This window comes from Archocentrus centrarchus, chromosome 16, assembly GCF_007364275.1.
Source record: "Archocentrus centrarchus isolate MPI-CPG fArcCen1 chromosome 16, fArcCen1, whole genome shotgun sequence".
Taxonomy (NCBI): Eukaryota; Metazoa; Chordata; class Actinopteri; order Cichliformes; family Cichlidae; genus Archocentrus; species Archocentrus centrarchus.
In genome coordinates, this window is record NC_044361.1 from 24993552 (window position 1) to 25013906 (window position 20355).

The 20355-nt window shown below is 42.1% G+C and overlaps 1 protein-coding gene across 1 annotated transcript in view; it reads left to right on the forward strand.

Annotated features, from left to right (window-relative positions):
• adamtsl4 (ADAMTS-like 4) overlaps window positions 1-20137 on the forward strand; it is a 37662-nt gene extending 17525 nt beyond the window's left edge. Inside the window, exons 5-17 of the mRNA XM_030750139.1 lie at window positions 3636-3738; window positions 10591-10730; window positions 11200-11404; window positions 11864-12048; window positions 14141-14306; window positions 14833-15096; window positions 15242-15371; window positions 15793-15997; window positions 16131-16304; window positions 16392-16571; window positions 16716-16895; window positions 17002-17149; window positions 17232-20137. Of these exons, the coding sequence (XP_030605999.1) occupies window positions 3636-3738; window positions 10591-10730; window positions 11200-11404; window positions 11864-12048; window positions 14141-14306; window positions 14833-15096; window positions 15242-15371; window positions 15793-15997; window positions 16131-16304; window positions 16392-16571; window positions 16716-16895; window positions 17002-17149; window positions 17232-17362 (2211 nt within the window). The 3' untranslated portion in view covers window positions 17363-20137. The remainder of the gene's footprint in view (window positions 1-3635; window positions 3739-10590; window positions 10731-11199; window positions 11405-11863; window positions 12049-14140; window positions 14307-14832; window positions 15097-15241; window positions 15372-15792; window positions 15998-16130; window positions 16305-16391; window positions 16572-16715; window positions 16896-17001; window positions 17150-17231) is intronic.
• The last annotated feature ends 218 nt before the right edge of the window (window positions 20138-20355 follow it).

Sequence of the window (20355 nt, forward strand, 5' to 3'; positions counted from 1 at the left end):
CAATAACATACAAATTTTCCCTCCAGAACCATGAAACACCAGAGAGCACGTCTTCTCTCGTCTGCTTTTCCTCTCACATCGTCTCCCCTTTCCTCCTCTCTCCGTTCTCTTGATTTTTTTTTTTTTTTTTTTTTTTTTTACACACCCTAGACTTTAGAAAAGAATCCACTCCTTCTGTCTTACATTCTTTCATTTTACATTCCTTTTCTTTTTTGGCATTTTTTACTGTAATATAGCATCCCACATATGTGTGTGTTTGGGGGTTGTTGTTCGTTTACTGTTTACAGGCACATATGCATACCCCTGCGACACAGAGCGTATCCAGTTTAAAACGGGCCTCCACATGTTTATGGGCACCAGAAATATTTACAACCATTAACAACCGCATTTCACACACAAATCCAGACAGATTTGCACGGCCTCTTCAAAACATGAGGGCACATACGTGCACTGACCTTGAAGGGGTCTGCATATATTCCTGCATCCTGTAGATGTGGCTCAACACATTCTCTTCTAAGCGGCTTTAACCAAAACCGTATCATATCACCCATAAATTATGCCAGGTTGAGTCTGTTTTTTTTTAACAGTGAAGACATGCGGTGAGCCGTACCACATAAAGTTTCACGACATGGTTTCACACTTTGACAGAGAAGAAAGGAGAGACGATCCTTCTGAGAGTTTGGTGACATGACAGGCACATTAATTCCACACACACCCCACCATGAAAATTATGATTTTTTTTTTTTTTCAGCATGGCTGATGTCAAAGAGTGCATGCTTTGATGGTTTATCCATGAGAATCTCTTACACTTTGTCGCAGAGAATGGTTCACATGGGAACTGTTGTCTGTGTGTGTGTGTGTGTGTGTGTGTGTGTGTGCGCGCGTGTGTGTGTGCGCATGCGTTCATATGTGTGTGTGAACCTCAGTATTTGCTCTCCCCAGATGAGCGACTAGGAACTTCCCAGCTGTTCGTGACAGCTGTGTGAGTGACGAGAAATCCAGAAAAAAAAAATACAAAAAAGAAAAAGAGGAACGAATCAAAGAAAGTAAGAAGTGAAAGACAAGAAGATTGTGAAGCTGACAGAGATTAGAGTTGCAAGGAAATCTGAGAGCTCCATGTGCGGCATGCAAGAAAGCGTGTTTGTGTGTGTGTGTTAAAACCAGCTGCATATCGGAGCGGCGTAAACTCCCCAGGCAGGGTGGTTGCGGTTTCCCACAAAAGTGGCACCTGATGAAGCTGAATGTGTACGCAGGGCTGGAAGTTTCAAAAACTGTTATTTAACTAAAAATAAAAACAATGTAAGACTACTCTGTTATGAGTAAAATTAGAGATTTACTAAATACACTATCCTGCACATGTTTTAGATGTCAAGGGTGTCTGTGGTCACTGATTTATTCTTCGGTATGACAGCGATCCCAAACACAGAACTATCTTCAACAATAACAAGAAAAAGCAGTTCTGCACCAGATGGTCTGGCCCTCACTGAGCCCTGATCTCAGCACCATGCAGTCAGTCTAAGTTCACGAGCTCTCCAACCCTAAAACACCTGCCAAGCACCTTGAAAAACTGTGTACCAAGGAGAACTGGCACTGGTTTAAAGGCAGAGGGTGTGTTTTTTTTTCTTCTTTACAGTACATTTCTGAAGGTAATTGATAAATACAGAGTAACAGAGAGATTATTTTTTTAAACCACCTCACTTTACTTTTGATACAGTCCTGTGCAACTTAAAATTGCACAGTATTGTATTGAAAGGAAATTATGGAGTCCTGTTATGATGTCTCAAGCTGAGCATTTCTGCCATCACCATCTCTGGGTCTTAAAACTAGACCTGACATGTGAGGGGTGGATCTGACTGAGGGACACTGCTGGTAAGTAACTTGTTAAAAAACATGATTCTGTTCATAACTTTTAAGGACAGAAATTCTAGGTACAGCCAAGTGGCACAGGGTTTTTTGGTTTGGTGGCCTCAGGATCACCTCTCTTTTGGCGGATGATGTGGTTCTTTTGGCTGCGTCAGGTGGCGAGCCTAAGCTCTCATTGGGGCAGTTCCCAGCCGAGAGTGAAGCGGCAGGAATGAGAATCAGCACCTCCATGTCTGGTTCTCAGCTGGAAGAGGGTGGAGTGCCCACTGTGGGTTGGTGAGGAGTTGCTGCCCTGTGTGGAGGAGTATAAGTACAGTAACTTGGGGTCTTGTTCATGAGTGAAGGAAGATCTACATTCCCACCCTCGCCTGTGGCCACAAGCCGTGAGTAGTAATACAGAGAATGAGACTGTGGATATAAGTGGTGGAAATTAGCTTCTTCTGAAGGTTGTCTGGGCTTTCCCTTAGAGCAGGGGTAGGGAACTCCAGGCCTCGAGAGCTGGTGTTCTGCAGGTTTTAGATGTGTCCCTGATCCAGCACACCTGAATCAAATGACTGAATTACCTCCTCAGTCTGCAGTCAAGTTCTCCAGAGTCCTGCTAATGACTTCTATATGTGATTCAGGTGTGCTGGATCAGGGACACATCTAAAACCTGCAGGACACCGGCTCTCGAGACCTGGAGTTCCCTACCCCTGCCTTAGAGTTTTGGTGAGAGGCTCAGAGTAGAACTGCTAGTCCTCCATCTAAAGGAGCCAATTAGATGCAGGAGGCCTTGGGTGCCTCCTAGGCTCTTCCCAAGTGACGTGTTCTGGGCATGTCCTAGCAGTAGGAGACCCCAGAGTAGACCTAGGACACACTGGAGGTTATACTTCTCAGCTTGCTTGGGAATGCCTTACGCTTATTTTGGCTACTTCCTCCTATTTAAGGTCTTCTTCTTATGATTAACTTGAGTTAATGAATAAGCTGCATTTTAATGTTATAGCAAGTTCAAGTTTAAGTCATTTATAAACAGTTTGATTGTTTTAATGGTTCTTAGCCATGGGCCGAGGTGGTAAGATGATAGTACAATGAAGAAACTACAGTGTAATACAAATATTTCTATTTACTTTTTGGACTATAATAATTTTTCACTGTTTTGTGCAATATTTAATGTTTTTTCTTTTTAAAAACACTTGCGCGCGGACAATGCTCTTGAGTCATAGTCTGTGCAGTGTAAACCAGCAGAGTTGTGTCTGCCTGATGTTTCAGCTGTCGTTTAAGTGCATGTATGATAAAACTATTTCCACTGTACAGCTCCATAAGGACCCTACTTTAGTGAGCAGAAGTTGGACATGTGTTCTTACACACACACACACACACACACACACACAGACACACACTCGTACACGTGCTCACACAGTCACTCACATTCTGTGGTCATGCACCGAAAGCCACGGTGGATTTATGTGAGCAGCCGTTTCCAAAAAATCTATTATTTCCATATGGTTCTTATACTCTCACTTACTGGCCAAAGTAGCATGGGGAGTACATGTGTGTGTGAGTTTCTCTCCATAACACCATAGCGTGTTTGTCCTTAACTCTATGGGCTCAAGTTAATTCTTCCTTTCTTTATTAGTTGCTTGTCTTCAGCTTTTCCCCACTCCACCCTTACTTCTCCAGGGACTAGGAGAGAAACAACCCTTTGTATAATCTGGGGTATTTCATATTAGTTCAATGTGTGGCATCAATTGTTTGACTTTTCTCTCTGTCTGCTTGTTGTTTCTGTCCTGCAGGTGTGCAGAGGAGGTGCATTGGACTCCAGGGCAGAGCAGTGTGCAGCCTTTAACACCCAGGAGTTCATGGGTCGACTGTACAACTGGGAACCTTTCACTGAGGGTGAGAACTGAGTTAGCACACACACGGTAGTTTAGGGTTAAACTGCACAGTGCTTTAATGTCATAATAGGCTTATAGGGGGAATTAAATGGTACGACAGGATGGGGGGAGGTGGCGTCAGTAAAATGTGTGTTTTGAGTGAGTTAAATATTTCTCTGATATGAGTGTGTGTTGACTGGCCTGCACTGCAACCCACCACAACCCCACTCATTCTGATTTGATCAGGCCCACATTTACATGCAGCTTCGAGGGTGGTGAGAGTCAATAGAAACAGAGAATGACTGGAACCCAAGCTGCTTTGATTCTTTGCACAAAACACTTTTGCTCCTCTGTTTTTCCTCTCATTTGTCCAACATCTCCCTTTCTCTCCTCCTCTCCTGCCAAGCTTCTCCTCCCAGCTCTGACTAAGCACACAGATTCCTACTGAGTGAGATAAAGAAGGCAAAAGAAAGACAGAGAGAGGGAGGTGAGAGGTGATGGGATGCAAGTGTTTTTGTCACATGACCGCTGGGAGCAAAGTGAGCCGACGTGGCTTGTGTGCATGCGTGTGCGTGCCTTTGTTTCTTCATACAGAAGTGTGCAGCTACGTGTGTTTGTTTACTCTCTTCTTAAGTGTGCAAAGGTTCACAGCAGTGGAGTTTGTCTTTGTTTTCCAATGCTGGAGGCAAAGAAAGAGAAAAGGCTCAGCGGATATTTGAGGAATTTGAGAGAATAGGAAGGGTGAATATTACATGCACGGGGCTGAGGGAATGGAGGAGGGAAAGAAACACAGCTGTGGGATGATATCAACAGTATTTGTCATTAGAATTAGAAATATGTGCCTGAGCCTCTGTGTATGTATGGTATTAACATATTGGCAAGAGTGCTTACGCTCTAAATGAATAGCTTAATGGATCACAGATAAAACAGAAACAGGAAAAAAAAAAATGTTTGCACATTCATGTTTGTGTATCTGTCTGTCTTTGTACTTGTGATTACTGGATGAGTTGGATGAACTCCTTCGACCCACACAGGCGCTGTGAGAGCACAAGACCCAGTAACAATACACCAGCAACACCGCTCAACTTGCACACAGTACATCGGTTTGGTCGTATTTGGTCATAAAACAATACACACTATCGCACCAATCCAATATAAACAGTACACACAACAGGAAACACGGAGTCGGTAGAGTTTATACATAGAAGTGGAGCATGACACACGATCAATACAGTAAAAGCTAAAGTAGCTCCAGTTAATAGATTATTTAATGGAGCAGATGAAAGCAGTTCAGAGTATCCCCACTGAGTGTTTTATCAACTTCCAGCCCACTATCTTGATTTTCCATCCTGTTTAAGTTTACTGTTATCACACTTGTTTCTAGCCACAGCAGGAAGCTGTTTTTAATGTAAGACCATAAATGGACTGTTTATAGAGCTGTGAAACATTGAGGGGTCATGGAATAAAAAATAGGTTGCATGTCGGAAGCCTATGGCAAAAAGAAAGGCGTTTTTTAATCTGGAGTAATTTAAATTTGCAAGTGCAGCTCTGTTCTGGGACCTCACCATATTTTCCATGTGCATACATGTAAAGCCCATGTCAGGGAGGGCAGCAGCAAGGACCCCCCCCCGCCACCGCCCTCTAAAATTGGCTAAATTTGGCATTTTTACCTCTGCCTTCCTTAAATCTATCATGTCATTGTTGACAAAACATGAGTCATGTGCTTTTCCTCTGGCTTCATCTTGAAACCAATAACCTCTTGAAAGGCATATAGACAGGAACGGGTGGGGTGGGTATGGATAAAATCCTCTATCAGTGATTTTGCAGTATAGGAAAAATCCTAAATCATGACTAAATGAATAAATAGCATAGCGAAATAGAAAGCCAACAAGTTAATTCAGTGTTACTTTATTTCCATCCTGTATGGAAAACACAAAAAGAGGAGGTCCTATCAGTGCCAACTCCCCACCCACAGTTAATGTTCAATAGCTATGTCTGACTAATGAATTCTGCTGACACATAATTGTGCCGGGTTAGTTTCTGAACTGCATGTAATTAGAAAAAAATAATAATTTTGATTTTGTCTGTTATTTGTTAGACTTGTGTACTTGCAGCCAAAACAAATAAGCAGATAGATGGATAACATTTTTTCCATTACCTGAGTGAAAGGTCAGAGGCCGATGTGTTTCAGCTGGATGCCTTGTCTTTCCCAAGGGAATACAGCATGTCAGCTGTGAAGGCTGTTTAATATTTCAGTCAGACTTTGGGAAGTTTGAAGGATAGAGGCAGATCTACAAGATTAATTTTGTGTGTTTGCACCAGAAGTCATTGCCGGGGTATCAGCTGGAGTCAAACTGTCTGCATAAACACACGGGGGCTTTCCTTTCACCCATGTTTCTGTGTGTTTGTGAGTGGGGGGGAATCGCTGCATCCTGAACTGAGCTGCTGTGTGTCCTTGAGGTTTGCTGAGAAGAGGAGAGGACTGGATAGAGAAAGAGGGAACAAAATGGAGGAAAAATAAAGGGCAACCTGTGGTGGGAGGTATATGGGTAAAGAGTCCAAAGCAGTCATCAAAGGCCACACTTTGGTTGCACTGTGCTGCTGTGGTATGGGGGGGGTAGATAAAGTACTGTAGGCAGGTGACGTCAGCTGGGTCCAACACACTTGATCAGCACTGGTTATGATCCTTTTCCACTCCGCTAAGTAAACTCTATCACACTGTTTACTTCAGTCCAGTCCCTTTGGCCACAACCCAGATTTTCATATCTAGCTTCCTATCAACACACTGGAGGCTGCGATGGAGTGCTTGAGTGCATTTCAACATTGAATAGTGTGTCATTTTTCTCCAGCTGCTCTCATCTGTTTAAGGCTTTGTAGCACCGCATAAATTTCCAGTTAGTATTTATGTTATGCGGTGCAGTCAGCTTGTGAATGTTTTTGCCGCCAAGGTGACAGCCCTGTTATGTTTATTCTTCAGAGTGGTGCGGCCGAGGGTTTAGAAGTGCACGTTTAAACAGTAAAGCTGCCACTGTGGCTATAAACCACACAAGCGATAGCCCTGACTAATTTCCTGCTACACGCTGGGCTCTGGATAGCGGCATGTCTATAGATTTGTAAGCGCTGCACGTGCAGGTGTTGTTTTACTTGAATATTTCCTTTTTTCAGACCTCATCCCCCCTGTGCACACCCATCCTCCTCTCTTCCTGTCCCACTGCCTCTCTCTTTCTCTCTCCCTGCTGGTGTTTGTTTAGATGAAGAGATAGTGGGGAAGTATATTAAGACAACATATATTCCACTGTCTGAACACTAAGCTCGGAGAGGGAGAGGGAGAGGGACAGTGGAAGTGAATGAGAGACCAGAGAAAACAGAGAGGCAAAGACAAGTAGCAAGAAACAAATGGAAGATAAAAGCTAAAATAATAAAAGATAGTTTGAAGCTGAGACACGCTTGAGCGTGACTTAAGGAGAATGAGGGAGATGATGAGGAAGAGCACAGAAAGCGAGGCAGAGAAGTGCATGAGTGGCAACACGTTTCCCGCTTTTAGCTCCCCCTCTGTCACTGTCTCCGGTCTAATCTCGCAAAGATAACTATGACAGACAGACAAAGAGGGTGGGAACACTGATTCGCTGTCTCCATCTCTTTTTTTTTCTACATATCTACCATATATTTTCTCATGTCTCTCTGCATTCATCAGATGGTAAACAAATAGATAGTACAGTACCAGCACAGACAAATAAAGTTTTGCACATTTGATGGTAGTTTTGAGCAAATTAATGCACAGTAGTCATGCCAAGTTCAGACAGTTTGTGTGTTCTTTTGAACCTGTTAAATTCATTGTTTAAATCAAACGGCAAATTTAATTCTTTTCTGATAAAGTCAGAATAAACTTAATTACAGCAAGGTCATTAAAGTCAGAGGCATCTCAAGACCATGAGAAATTAGTTCCAAGGATAATAAATATTTTAAAAATATAAATGATCTTTATATTTCAAATTTATTGGTTTGAATATTTGCTAATAGCTGGTTCTAATCAAGCATTTTTTTTTCTTTCATTGGCATTGGATGGTTTCTATTTATCTAGTTATCCCCAGTGCAACACATGTCTGCAATAACTTTTCTCCACTTGATGCAGTTTTGGGCTTCAGCGCTTGTTTCTTGCCATTAAAGTCCCATCTCTTCTTTCACTTTCCTACAGTGATCCAACTCATGACATGATGACATATTCTTATACATGATAAACTGCTTTCTTTAGTCCTGTAATCCCTCACTAAGAAACATTCAAAGAATGAATACAGTTTTTCTGGAAACTGATGAGTCTCTTCATTGTTAAATCTGTTGCTGTTTAGTCTCTCTTCTTTAGTCTCTTGAAAAATTGTTTAAATTCCATGAAGTCCATGTTTACCTGTGTCTAAGGACCGCTGCTACATTATCACAGCGTATGTATAAGCAAACTTATGGGCCTAGTCCTGCCTTACTTTTATGTCAGCACAAAACTGCTCAATGTTAAACATTAAGTCTAGGTCAACTGCTTTGCTTCAGTGCACCTCTTACCACTTCCACCCACTTATGTTCCCTTTGTGGGAACATAAAAACCACGGATCAGAACCTGCATGTAGTGTGTCGGCCCAAACCTCAAATGACATTTTAACAGTCCAGTTTAACTCACCCTTATCTTCTAGCTGAAGGTTTTTCATTCTCGTTTTTGATGACTTGTTATGATCTATGATATCGTTTTCACCTCATGTGTCTGTCAGTCTGTGCGTCATCATTGCAAAATGTGATCCTGGAACCTCGCTCCTGCAGCAGGAACTACCACGATGGCTCTGAGTGCTTTCGCAGGTGTTTGTCCTTTCTGAACTTCATGGCCTTGCAGCTCTGCCAGATACAGTCGTGAAACTGTACAGGTGTGTAGTTGACATTAAAATGAAAGTCGAGTTTAAAGATGAGTGCGCTTTGGGCCTTGAGGACTGAGTAAACGTCGATGGAAGTATGTGGGCCAAGTGGCCGTTCTCTCAACCCCATTATCGTTTTTGTCACACATTCTTTTTCAGTTTAATGCATTTGTGAGTCACCTTTGGTGCACTGGTGCACAGTGTCGCAGCTGCTTTGATCCCATAAAAAGATTGCTTAGTTTCCTACTTGTGTGACACCTGGCTAAACAATGTTGTACTTTGAGAGATTTGACGACCTTGAAAGCATATGGATTTCCTTTGAATTCATGTCATATGAGACTTTTTGAATCCTCTCTCAAACACACAAAATGAAAGCAGGGCCCTGGTATTTGACCTTTACCCTTTGTTCTCAGTTATCTCCTATGAACCTCTTGACTTCGAAGGTGATGGAAAGCTGGGTTTACTTTCCGCTGATGGCATATTGAACTGGGAGTGGAAATTTTACCATACTGCAGTAAACCTTAGTGTTACTATGTGCCCATTTAGCAGCATTGCTGTAACATCACAAACAAAATTTGGTGCTTTAAGATTTTTTTGAAGAAAAATCCAGATTTTTTTTTTTAAGTTTCAAGGATAAAATTATTTATCAGTACAATTGTTTTGACAGCTCCAGGCAAAGTGTTCATATTTGGACAGAATTTAATGATTGTTACCTTCATGTTGTCCATGATCAGATAATAGGACAAAATAGTGAAAAGTCAGTTTCAGAAACAGAGAATTTGTCCTTTTAACCCCCAACTTCTCCCTCATATCTCCAGCTAAATGCACAGCCTCTTCTATTCATGCAGTGAGCTCATGTCTTTAGTCCTGTTTCAAACACACATGATCACGGGCCTCTAAACCCCACCCCCAATCTTTTATTCAAACAAAATGCCAAACAGTGGATCCCCTCACCACCCATTGCCTCCCCTTCATCTGTGTCTTGCTCGTCTCCTCAAAAGAAGGGTTCAACCTTTTGAGAAACAGGCCCATTCTGTTTCTTCTAGGACTAAAATGAGGCATTGCTACAAACTGTGCAGTATCGTTCATTTCATGTTAAGTATGGAGAATTGAATTTGAAGGAAACAGAAACTCTAACTTTGTCTGGAGTTCAAAAATACATCTGCCTACACATATAATATTCACAAATGAACTGTACACAAACAAAAAAAAATAGCAGTTTGGGTGTAAGAGGGCGGTATGTGAGCATTCTTATGCTTCTAATGTGTTTTATTCTTTGTCATTTTACATGCTAAATTACAGTAATTGTCTGAGCTTTTTGTAAAATACAGGTGACTTACACTGCCTGCAGTCCCTAAATGGAGTGCCATTTAGGGATTATGTTTAGGCTCAGATGGAGGACTGAAGCCCCTCTGCTAATGTTGTGCTCATGCTATTCCCCCTAAAAGATTTGTTCTTTTTCTTCAAAAAAGCTTCATATTTTCTCCACACCATTTTCTTTTACCACTCTACCCTGTGTAGCTTTCTGTATTCTCCTCTCATCTATTTATCTCCTTATCCTCTCTGCACTCAATGACTTTCATTTTCTCTTTTACCTTGAAGCAGTGCCCTTTTTCTTCAGTTCTTCAATTCTCTGTTTCCATGCACATTTTGCCCTGCTGCGTGCATCTTTTGGCTTGCACTCATAAATCTTACCTTTTTCAAGCTTAAGATTACACCTATTTTCTGTGTATGTATCCCCTGGGAAGGTGCAGCAATGAGCAGCGGGGGAAATAGCTGATCACTCTCCCTCTCAGGGGTTATATGGTCTGGCCTTGGTTTCCTGACCACATGGAAAGACGTTCATCCTCCAGCTTTTTTCTTCTCCATGGTTGTCAGAGAGACAAAAAAAAAAAAAACTCCACATACAAACACATAGAGAAAGTTAAGAAAAACAGACATGTTGTGTAGTGACCCTGCTGCCCTGTGTTTCCATGTTGCAGTTGGTGCAGACAAGCAGTGCGAGCTGACCTGCAGACCTGCTGGTTATCGTTTCTACGTCCGTCAGGCAGAGCGTGTCAGAGATGGGACCCCCTGCTTCAATGTTAGCACCAATGATGTGTGTGTAGAAGGACAATGTCTGGTGAGTGGTTTCACATGTGCGTGTGAGATTTCCTGTTTTATGTGTCTGTGTTCAAGTGTCTCCTGTCTAGATGGGGTTGACAAAGTCCAGAATCTGTCTCTCTTAGTCTCACGTCTGGAAGCTGATTTAAACTGGCATTCAGATTCAGCCTCTCTCCAGTTTCTTTTTATGGCCCTTCTCTGGGCCTCTTTTCTCTGTGTCTTTTCCTCTTTCTCTCATTTGCACTCTCACTCTCTGATTTTGCCCTCATTCCACCCTTCTGCTCCTGGCAGGAACCTAGTGAGCATCAGTTACCAATTTAAATAAGCAACATTGAAATAAACACTGGCAATGGATGCGAAATGTCAACAAGATTGGATCAGTTTTTCTCCATCCCCACCCCTTCTCTTACATCTCACGTGTTTCCCAGCCACATTTCCTTCATTGTCCAAGCACTCACTCACATCTTTTCACCTCCTTCTCCTGCCAGACTGAGGGCTGTGACGGGGCACTGGGCTCTAGCTCTGTGATTGACAAATGTGGAGTGTGTGGTGGGCGGGAAACCTCCTGCCGAAAGGTGACGGGAAGCTTCCAGAATGTCACGGTTCCTCTTGGTTACCACAAGATCCTGGACATCCCACCCGGAGCCACATTCATCAACATCACGGAGAGACGAGCAAGCCCTAACTACCTGGGTAAGCTGAGCTACGCACACACACACACATTCAGTTTAGGGTTTCTTGAACAATACTGGCTACAGCTCCAGTAAAAGTGAAATACTGGCGAGGATAGTGCAGATTTGGGAATGCGATTTGGCCCGTGGTCGTGTGTGTGCTGGCTTTCACTGAGACCTGAGATTTTTGTGGCCTCACAGACTCTAAGCTAGCATTGTTAGAGCTCATAAAGAATCAGTGAAGTGTGTAGATTTCTGTGTGTGTGTGTGTGTGTGTGTGTGTGTGTGTGTGTGTTTCTTGTCAGCCTCCTGTTTGTTCACCAGACAGCACTCCAGACTCTGTGTTTGTCTTTTTTGGGAGCGTGTTTGAGCATATGGGGGGATTTTCTAAGAATTCACCAGACTAAACAAGGTCCTAATAAGAAAAGAAAAATTCTCTCAGGTCTTTCTGACATTCCCACTTCCTCCTCCCTTTCTCCAGCCATGAGGAGTGGAACAGGAGCTTCAGTGGTGAACGGACGTTGGGCTGTGGACCCTCCAGGGGAGTATCCTGCAGGGGGCACTACCTTCACCTACACCAGACCTAGAGCACAGGCAGAGGGGGAGGAGGCAAAGGGCGAATCCCTCTGGGCACCAGGACCCACATCAACACAGCTACAGCTATATGTAAGTGCTGTAAACAAACATGAACCTGCACCACAAAGTTAAGATTCACTCAGAGAAACATGTATAGATAAAGAATATTTCTTTAGTTTACTCCTCCATATCAGCGTTTTAAGCCCAAGGCTGTGTTCTCCTGCTCTGTGTCAAGAGCCTCCAGGGAGACAGCATCATTTTAGTGTTATGGCAGGATAAAACCTGCTATACTTAAGCTGAGCCTGAGCTACCTCAGACTGTCCAAGGCTTAATAATAACAGCGCAAGCCTCAGGCTAAAATCTTATTAAAGATCAGGCGTTGTGTATAGCTTTACATTCAGTAACTTCAGGGCCAGAGGAGGTAAAAAAAGTAGCACAGGCTTGATCTCCTCAGGAATTACCAGCATTTTTAAGGTTTAGTTGGACACAAAAGCAAGGCATAAAAAGACTAAAATCCTGTCACCATGGCAGTGGCACTGTGATGCTGTGAAGCTCATTGCATGCTTATTGAATGGATCTCTTTTGGTCCTTGCCAGTGTTGCAATAAATAAATAAAGTTTTTGGTACAAAGTATAGCTTTGGGTTAACACACAGACCACAGACTGAAATGCCTCAGTCCAGGGACTTTTGCTGTATATTTTTCTTCACTCACAAATGAATATGAGGGCACTAAAAGCACAGGGTGTCACAGTTCACTGTATATTTACACTATATGTACCCATCCAATCTAAAATATTTCATATTTAGGGGGAGCATTACCTGAATCTTTTTATGTTTCTGTATCACAAACCAACACAAAACATCTAAATCAAAATTTCTAATTCTGGCTTTCCACTTATGATGTTTTCTCCCAATTAAGAAGTGATCACTTCAAATTACAGTAACAATAGTGAACATATTGGTGGTGGTGCCTTAGGCAGTAGGACACTCAGGGGCCTGTCAAGAGGGAGGGCATGGAGTCACACCAACATGACAAATCATTTTAATTTTATAACTGTTTTGCATATTATGCTGTATTATTATGGATAAAGTTACCCAGCATTATATAAAGTAACTAAATCATCTGCACATGCAGACACTTGCACATCCGTGATTAATGATCAGTAATTATATGATTCTGTGTAATACTTTTACTTCAGATACGTTGAGTATATTTTAATGCTAAAACTTATATACAGTTACTTAAATAGGATTGAGTTTTACTTAAGTACTTAACTACTTTCATTACCAAATCTTTTATCAAGCTCGTAGCCACATGAGCCTAAAAGTTTACTCTTTATTTTCTACTCAGATTTTTTTTTTGTTCAGATGTTCTGATTTCCCTTTATTTTGTCCTTGAGCCCTCCCTGTGCCACCCCATTAAAAAAAAAATAAATCATAGAAATGCCTCTGACAGCACCTGATTTCCCATTACAAGGTCAGCTGTTTGAATTTAGGCCCCAGGTAGCAATTTTGTATTTTGGAAATGAATCTTGTGCTCTTGAATGAGGAAGTAAAGGAAAAGACATGAGCAGCGCAGCATACTGTAACACAGAGATGGAAAACTGGCAAAATCTACAAACCAGCACCTCTAAAACTCATGCATCAACATTTTACAACTTTTTTTTTTTTGAACACAGATAAAAAAAAAAAAAAAAAAAAAAGCAGCTACATATTTACATCTGAAAACTCTCTTGGACAGTTTTCAGACTGTCTTGTCAGAGTTGGGTTTTTTCTTGTTTTTTTTTTTTTTTTTTCTCAAAAGGGTTATTCTCTGCATACTGTGGCTCATAGCAGTTACGAAGCTATTTCACTCTGCAACCAGATGCGACACTACCAAGATAAAGCAGTGACAGAAGGACCTTGGCATCAGTTGCAAAGTATAGGAGATCAAAATGTTTTTGAAATGAGATCCCTGCTGATTAAGTCTAAATGACCTTGACTAGATTATGTCTTATATATATAGGACTCTGGGATTATATAGTAGGGGGTCCTAAAGCATGGCATCAAGCCCTTGCCAGCTTATCCTGACCTCTGATCTCTAACAAGTATATTTCTCTGTGGGAATCCATAAGGATGTTTTAAGGCATTCCCCCCCCCCCCCCCCCCCCCCCCTCTGTTTTGGCCCCATTTTGCTCTTTAGATAATCTTTCACAAGGAGAACCCGGGCATTGACTATGAGTATTACATCCCAGTTGAAAAGAAAGAGGGAGAGCCAGAGAAACTAATGGAGAGAGAGAGGGAGACGCCCAGAGAGGCACCCAGGGAGAGACCAAGGGAGCGAGAGCCAGCGAGGGCACCCCTTCGCAGTAAGTATTACACCCTGGTTTTCTGACCCTCTCTCTTCTGTTTGTCAGCTGTGTTTTCTGTATGCTGCATACAGTAGCATAAATGGCAGTTTTCCCAGCAGTCATGTGCAACACATAGCTGAATCTTGTCAAAGTGGAGCTCTCCAGATTCATTCTTTCCAAGTTACTAAAGGAAACATCACTGTAATACAGATTCTTGGAGAATGACTGACGTGTTTACGGTTTATGATGGGTGTGGTTGTGAGCCAAGTGGGAGGGATTGTTTCACGAGTGTGTTTGTGTGTATTTGTGTGTTTGCCTAGATGACCTAGATGGGAGTCTGTCTGATCCACATATTGGCTGTCATGAGACCCTGACCTCATCATGACATCATTAACCTCTGACTCAGTGTTTTTCTCCTATTTTCAGTATTTCAACATGTTTTTTCTCTTTCCTTGCCTTTAATAACCCCTCACGTTTGTTTCCCAATCATGCTCTCTTTTATATTTGATCTTCATTGTCTACCATTGTTGTTCTTCTCTCACAGGTCCTCTCACTGTGTCAGTTGAAGACCCTGTTCCTGCTCCTCCTCCCAATTCAGTCCATTCTTACCCCTCCTCCTCGTCCTCCTCCTCTGTGTTTTCTCTCCCATCATTGAACCAGTGGACACCTGAGAGGTCACGCCCACGAGGATCTGCGCCCAATAGGAATGCTCGGATCCCCCCTCGAACTGACCTCCCACTGGACACCCAGCCACCATTTGTGTGGAGGAGAGGCGGCCTCAGCGAGTGTTCTGCATCCTGTGGCAAAGGTAAAACTTCTGATTGTTGGTCTTCATACGCGTTGCGCCCAAAAATTCTCTTGTTTGCTTAATTACATTGGATGATGTGGTGTCGCCCTCCTCTGGTTGCTAGGAGCAAGTACAAGAATCTGTCCATCTCTTTCTCTCTCTGAAGGTACTCAGTACAGACCCATTATATGCATAAGCCGCCATACAGACGAGGAGGTCCCAGAGAGCAAGTGTGACTCTGCAGCCAAGCCTGTTCCTGAGGAGGAGCCTTGTAACACACACCCCTGTCCACCATTGTGAGCAAGCATACAGTTAATCGTCAAGATATATAGCTTTACAGTGTCTTTCTGCAATGCACACTTTTTTTTTTTTTTTACGTTTTAAGAAAATAGTTTATAGTGCATATTTTGGCAAACAAAAATATGCAGTAGCTAAATTGCAGCTAATTTGTTTTGATTGCCTGTATTTTGTACTAATTGTAAAAATTATGTTGACTGTGAAGAATTAAAGATAATTCCACAAACTGTACCATATAATTATGACTGGAAACTAATGACAGACAAAAATCGCTTTGTTTGAATGACTTGTAAATATTTTGAAGTGGATTGAATCATGAAAAACAACAGAATACACTGTTTTTTCCTGTTAGGGAAGAAAACATTTGACCTTGATATCCCTGTGGAATTTTTATTAACTGTCTTGCCTCCTTTGTGATAGCTGGGAGGCTAGTCCGTGGTCAGAGTGCAGTGTATCCTGCGGCCCTGGTGTACAGCAGAGGCAGCTTCAATGCAGGCAGAGCTTTGGAGACCGCTCCACCATGGTCCACCCCCAGCGCTGCGCTGACCTCCCTCAGCCAGTGTTGACACAGGCCTGCCAGCTCCACCTCTGCTCCCACTGGGAGGTCAGCTCTGATTGGAGCCAGGTAGGTCCACAACACTAGTTTGTTACTGGGAACAGCCTCTGTTCTTATGTCTAGAAGGATAGACATGGAAGACAGGTCTAAGGGTACCCTATCATTATCACCTATCACCATGTTTGTCCTTTCTTTGCCTCAGTGCTCAGTGGACTGCGGAGTAGGGAGGAGGACAAGGAGCGTGCGCTGTGTCAGTGATCAAGGCGACGTGGTGAACGACAAGGAGTGCAACTCCAGGGCACGTCCACAGGGGAGTGAGGAGTGCAACATGGGCCCCTGTGTGACCAACTGGTACTTTACAGATTGGTCCAAGACTGTGAGTAACGCACATACATAGCAGCAAAAGAATAAAACATGCATTTAACATCAGTCCTCAACATGTTCCCCCACTTTGTGTGCTCAGTGTTCAGCACAGTGTGGCCCTGGGGTGCAAAAGAGAGAAGTGGTGTGTCTCACCAGAGGAGGAGTGAGAGAGGGTGGAGGAGGAGGGGACTGTGTTGGGGACAAACCAGCAGAGATGAAGGCATGTAATGGGGGTCCCTGTGTGCCAATAACTATGTGGTACAGCAGCCCCTGGACACAGGTAGGATGGTTTGAACTTTCTTCTGGCTCTTGTATAAAGACCTTTTTTCATTGTGACTTTGGTTCTCATCTTATCATTTGGGTCCTGCAGCCACTGTACCACTGGGGTTGAATATGTGACTGATTTGTGGTGTTTTTTTCCCAGTGTAACGTCCCGTGTGGGAATGGAACTCAGCGGCGCGACATCATTTGCGTCCAGAAGATGGGAAATGATTTTACTGTTGTACCAGCTGCTGAATGTGCTCACCTGGACAAGCCTGCAGCAGTCCAGGAGTGTGAGATGGAAGCGTGTCTGCCACAGTGGTTCACCACAGAGTGGAGTGCGGTGAGAGATGAGGGGGCAACAAAGAAAAAGAAAAAATCAGTGGAAGTGTCAGACATTTGTCGACATATTATTTACGCTCTCTGTCTGCCTGTGTTTTTATTCTCAGTGCTCACGGTCTTGTGGAAAGGGCTTACAGATGAGAGAAGTTCGATGTCTAACACCAGAGAAGAAGCACAGCCATGAATGTGACTCCAACACCAAGCCAATCCAGGAACAAATCTGCAACACGATACCCTGCAGCCCACAGGTCCCAGGTTGGTGCATACGTCAACAAAACTGTGTATTCAATAGTGTTTTGATCTCTCTGCCAACCTCTCTGTCCTTTTCTGCTCACAGATGAAAATTGTCGAGACGTACGTCAGCAATGTGAGTTGGTGGTGCAGGCCAGACTGTGCGTCTATGCCTACTACAAGAAAGCCTGCTGTGCCTCCTGTGCCCAGAGTGCCCAGCGTGCCAAGAGGCACTGACCAGCCAATCACAGACAGCCCATATGCGAAAGTAGTGGCGGATTAGGTTAAAAGGGCTGGTCAGCCCAGAAATTACAAGTCTGTAGAAATGAGCAGCCCAGAGTAGACGTGATAGTGTCCAGATAACTTTTAGCTATTTTGTCCCTAAATCTTAAAACACTGTGAAAGCAGCCAGTTCCTCTTACCATTACCTGTCGCGTAAACCTGCACCTTCCTCTGAGCTTGCTTCAATTTACTTTGTGCATTAGCGATGCAGTTTGTTACACATAGTTTGATGGTGAATTTGCTGTCATTATTTTCACTCTTGGAGGCACATTTCTGTGACTTATAGGTTGTAATAAAAGGAGGACACAGCTGTGTTTCAACAGCAAATTTAACAATTTTAAGATTCCTCCTAATCTATGGGATCTTAAAGCAGATGTAATCAGACATGCATGCCACTAATTATGTGTTAAACAAATGATTACCGTGTGTGCTAGATAAGCTGTTTACTGTAGTGATGTGTGTGCTGAAGATCTACTGGAATAGATCTATCAACAAGTGCCCCACTGAGCTACAGTGGAAAACACCCCAGCCAGGCTTTTTTTTTTTCTTTTTGCCAAAAATATTTCCTCAAGTGTCTTCTTATTTCTCAGTATTTGGGCAGATTAACCAAAGGAGTGGGGTGGGCATGAGAGTTAGTGACCAAATATAACTGGGTGGGAAAACGGAAATGAGATTCTTCCCAGACAAGAAGGTTAGCTGACACGGGGCAGACACAACATAAAGGTTGCCATAAAGAAAGGTTTGTTTAAATTCCCACCTAGCTGTAAAGATTTGTAGTTGCAGTTTTTTTTTTTTCACTGAACTAAAAATGATGCCAGTTACTAAATAAGTTACATGATTTTTTTTTATAGATGTATATAAAAGAAAGAAGTGACAGGACAGTTATTGCTGTATACTTTAGTTCTTGCTATCAGATTCAATGAAAAGACCAAATGCACAGCATATTATTAGTTTCAGTTCCCAACTGTGCATTTGGCATACTCATGATGTAAACCCTTAAAATAATTTATTCACCACTAAAGTATAAACAGCAAGGCATTACTCAAACAAGATAAATACATGTTTGTGATCATTCTAAGCAGTAGGAGAGTATATGAAGGACTAGCTAAATAAATGATTTCAAAAGATTACGGTGCATGGGTTTGTTATGAGTAATGTTAGTAATAATAGGGGACCTAGACTAGCTTTGCATGATTAACAGTTCAAAGTTATTTGGATTTATCTTCCAGCTACAGCCTCTCAGTTCAGTCTCTGACTGAAACAAGCTGGCTTAACTCCACCCTCCCTTTAAGCCAACTTTCTTCTGATTGGCTGCCCTCTGCAAACATAAGACTTGAACAGCAGGTGGGTGGGACTTCTGTCCCCATAGTCAGGGCTGTGTGTCTACAATGACCATATTAATGATATCTTCATGCAGTGAGCCGAGAGTAGTAAGAAAGCTGTCGACAGGGCAGTCTGAAGGCTCAGGTTTTGGCTAAATTACTTGCACATATGCTGACCTTGCTTTTTTTTATTTTAATTTTTATTATTTGGGGTGTGTTTAATATGAGCATCCATCAATGAACAGTACTGTATATATACTATGTGTGACAGAAAATAAGGAAAAGCTCAAATGGAGCTCTTTGCCACAAGCTAGATTTTTTTCTTTGGTGGGGGGGATTTATAAAGAAAGTGACCCAAATTAAAATTTGATGAGTTCTTGAAATCCTCATGAAATTCAGCTTAGTATTTTCTGCATAATCTTGCTGAGGCAATGATTACATATGTTCAATACAAAATACAGAAGGTGGCCTTTAGCCATTAATAATCACTGAATGATTGATTTTACAATTAACATAATTGTGCAAAGGTAATAGAAAGGTATTTGTCATTCCCTTCTTAGGAGGGGATGCTGAATCTGTCCAACGAGATCAGGCGAAGTCAGAATTATGGAATCTTAAGGGGACTGAGAAAGCTGCTTTCTTACATTCTTAGATATGATATGGATCAAGTGCAGTGATCCTGCTTTGACCTGAAACATAAATAATGCATATCGAAGTTGCAACCTCTGTATATGTGTGTATGTACTATTTGATGCTCTTTCTTTCGCTTTGATTGTTTTATATTTGCTCTTTTTTTTTCTCCTCCTCACATCTCCCACCCCAACATATACTCACACCCAGTCAAAGGTGAGGAGTCTGTATATTTGTGAGATATGTTTTAATGTCTAATTTCTCTGAAGATAGTCGGTGCTTATGTTTATAACTGAGTAGAGTTATCGGAAGTGTTGTTGTAGACTCCATTTATTCACATCTAACTGTCACATAACTATTTTATGTCGCATTTGAAGAAAGAATCGATGATTTGCTCTAAAACTGTGGATGTTTGTGGGCAGTGTGTGTGTGCGTGTGTGTGTGTGTGTGTGTGTGTGTGTGTGTGTGTGTGTGTGTGTGTGTGTATACATGTGTATGGTTGTGAGCGCTGCAGATGTGGCTTTGAATGTGTTGTTTTTTCTCTTATCCCCTGTAGTAGAAATTAGATTTTATATATAAACAAAAAAGGATAGTAATTTATCTATTATCTAAAGAACATGTAATTTATTTGCTGTTTTGAGGAGCTGTAGCAATTTTTTGTTACCACGAGAGATTATCAGATTGTTATTTTTCAGTATACAGACAATTTTATCATGCAAAAACAGAAAACGGTGTGGAGAAGTTGTTATCTCAAAGCTTAATTTTAAATAAAATGGAAATTACACAGAAATCGTGTGATTATTTGTTTTTGTACACTGAATAAGGGTGATTTAACCACTTTTGTCCAAACAGTGGTGCTATTGAGTCTCCTACATAACTAGTCAGGCTCAGCTTCCTTCTGCAATGAGTCATCTATGGATAAAGAGACTGGTATTGAATGTTAGCATTGAAATGTTGACTCAACAAGGATATTTTATTTCCCATTTCACCCAAAAA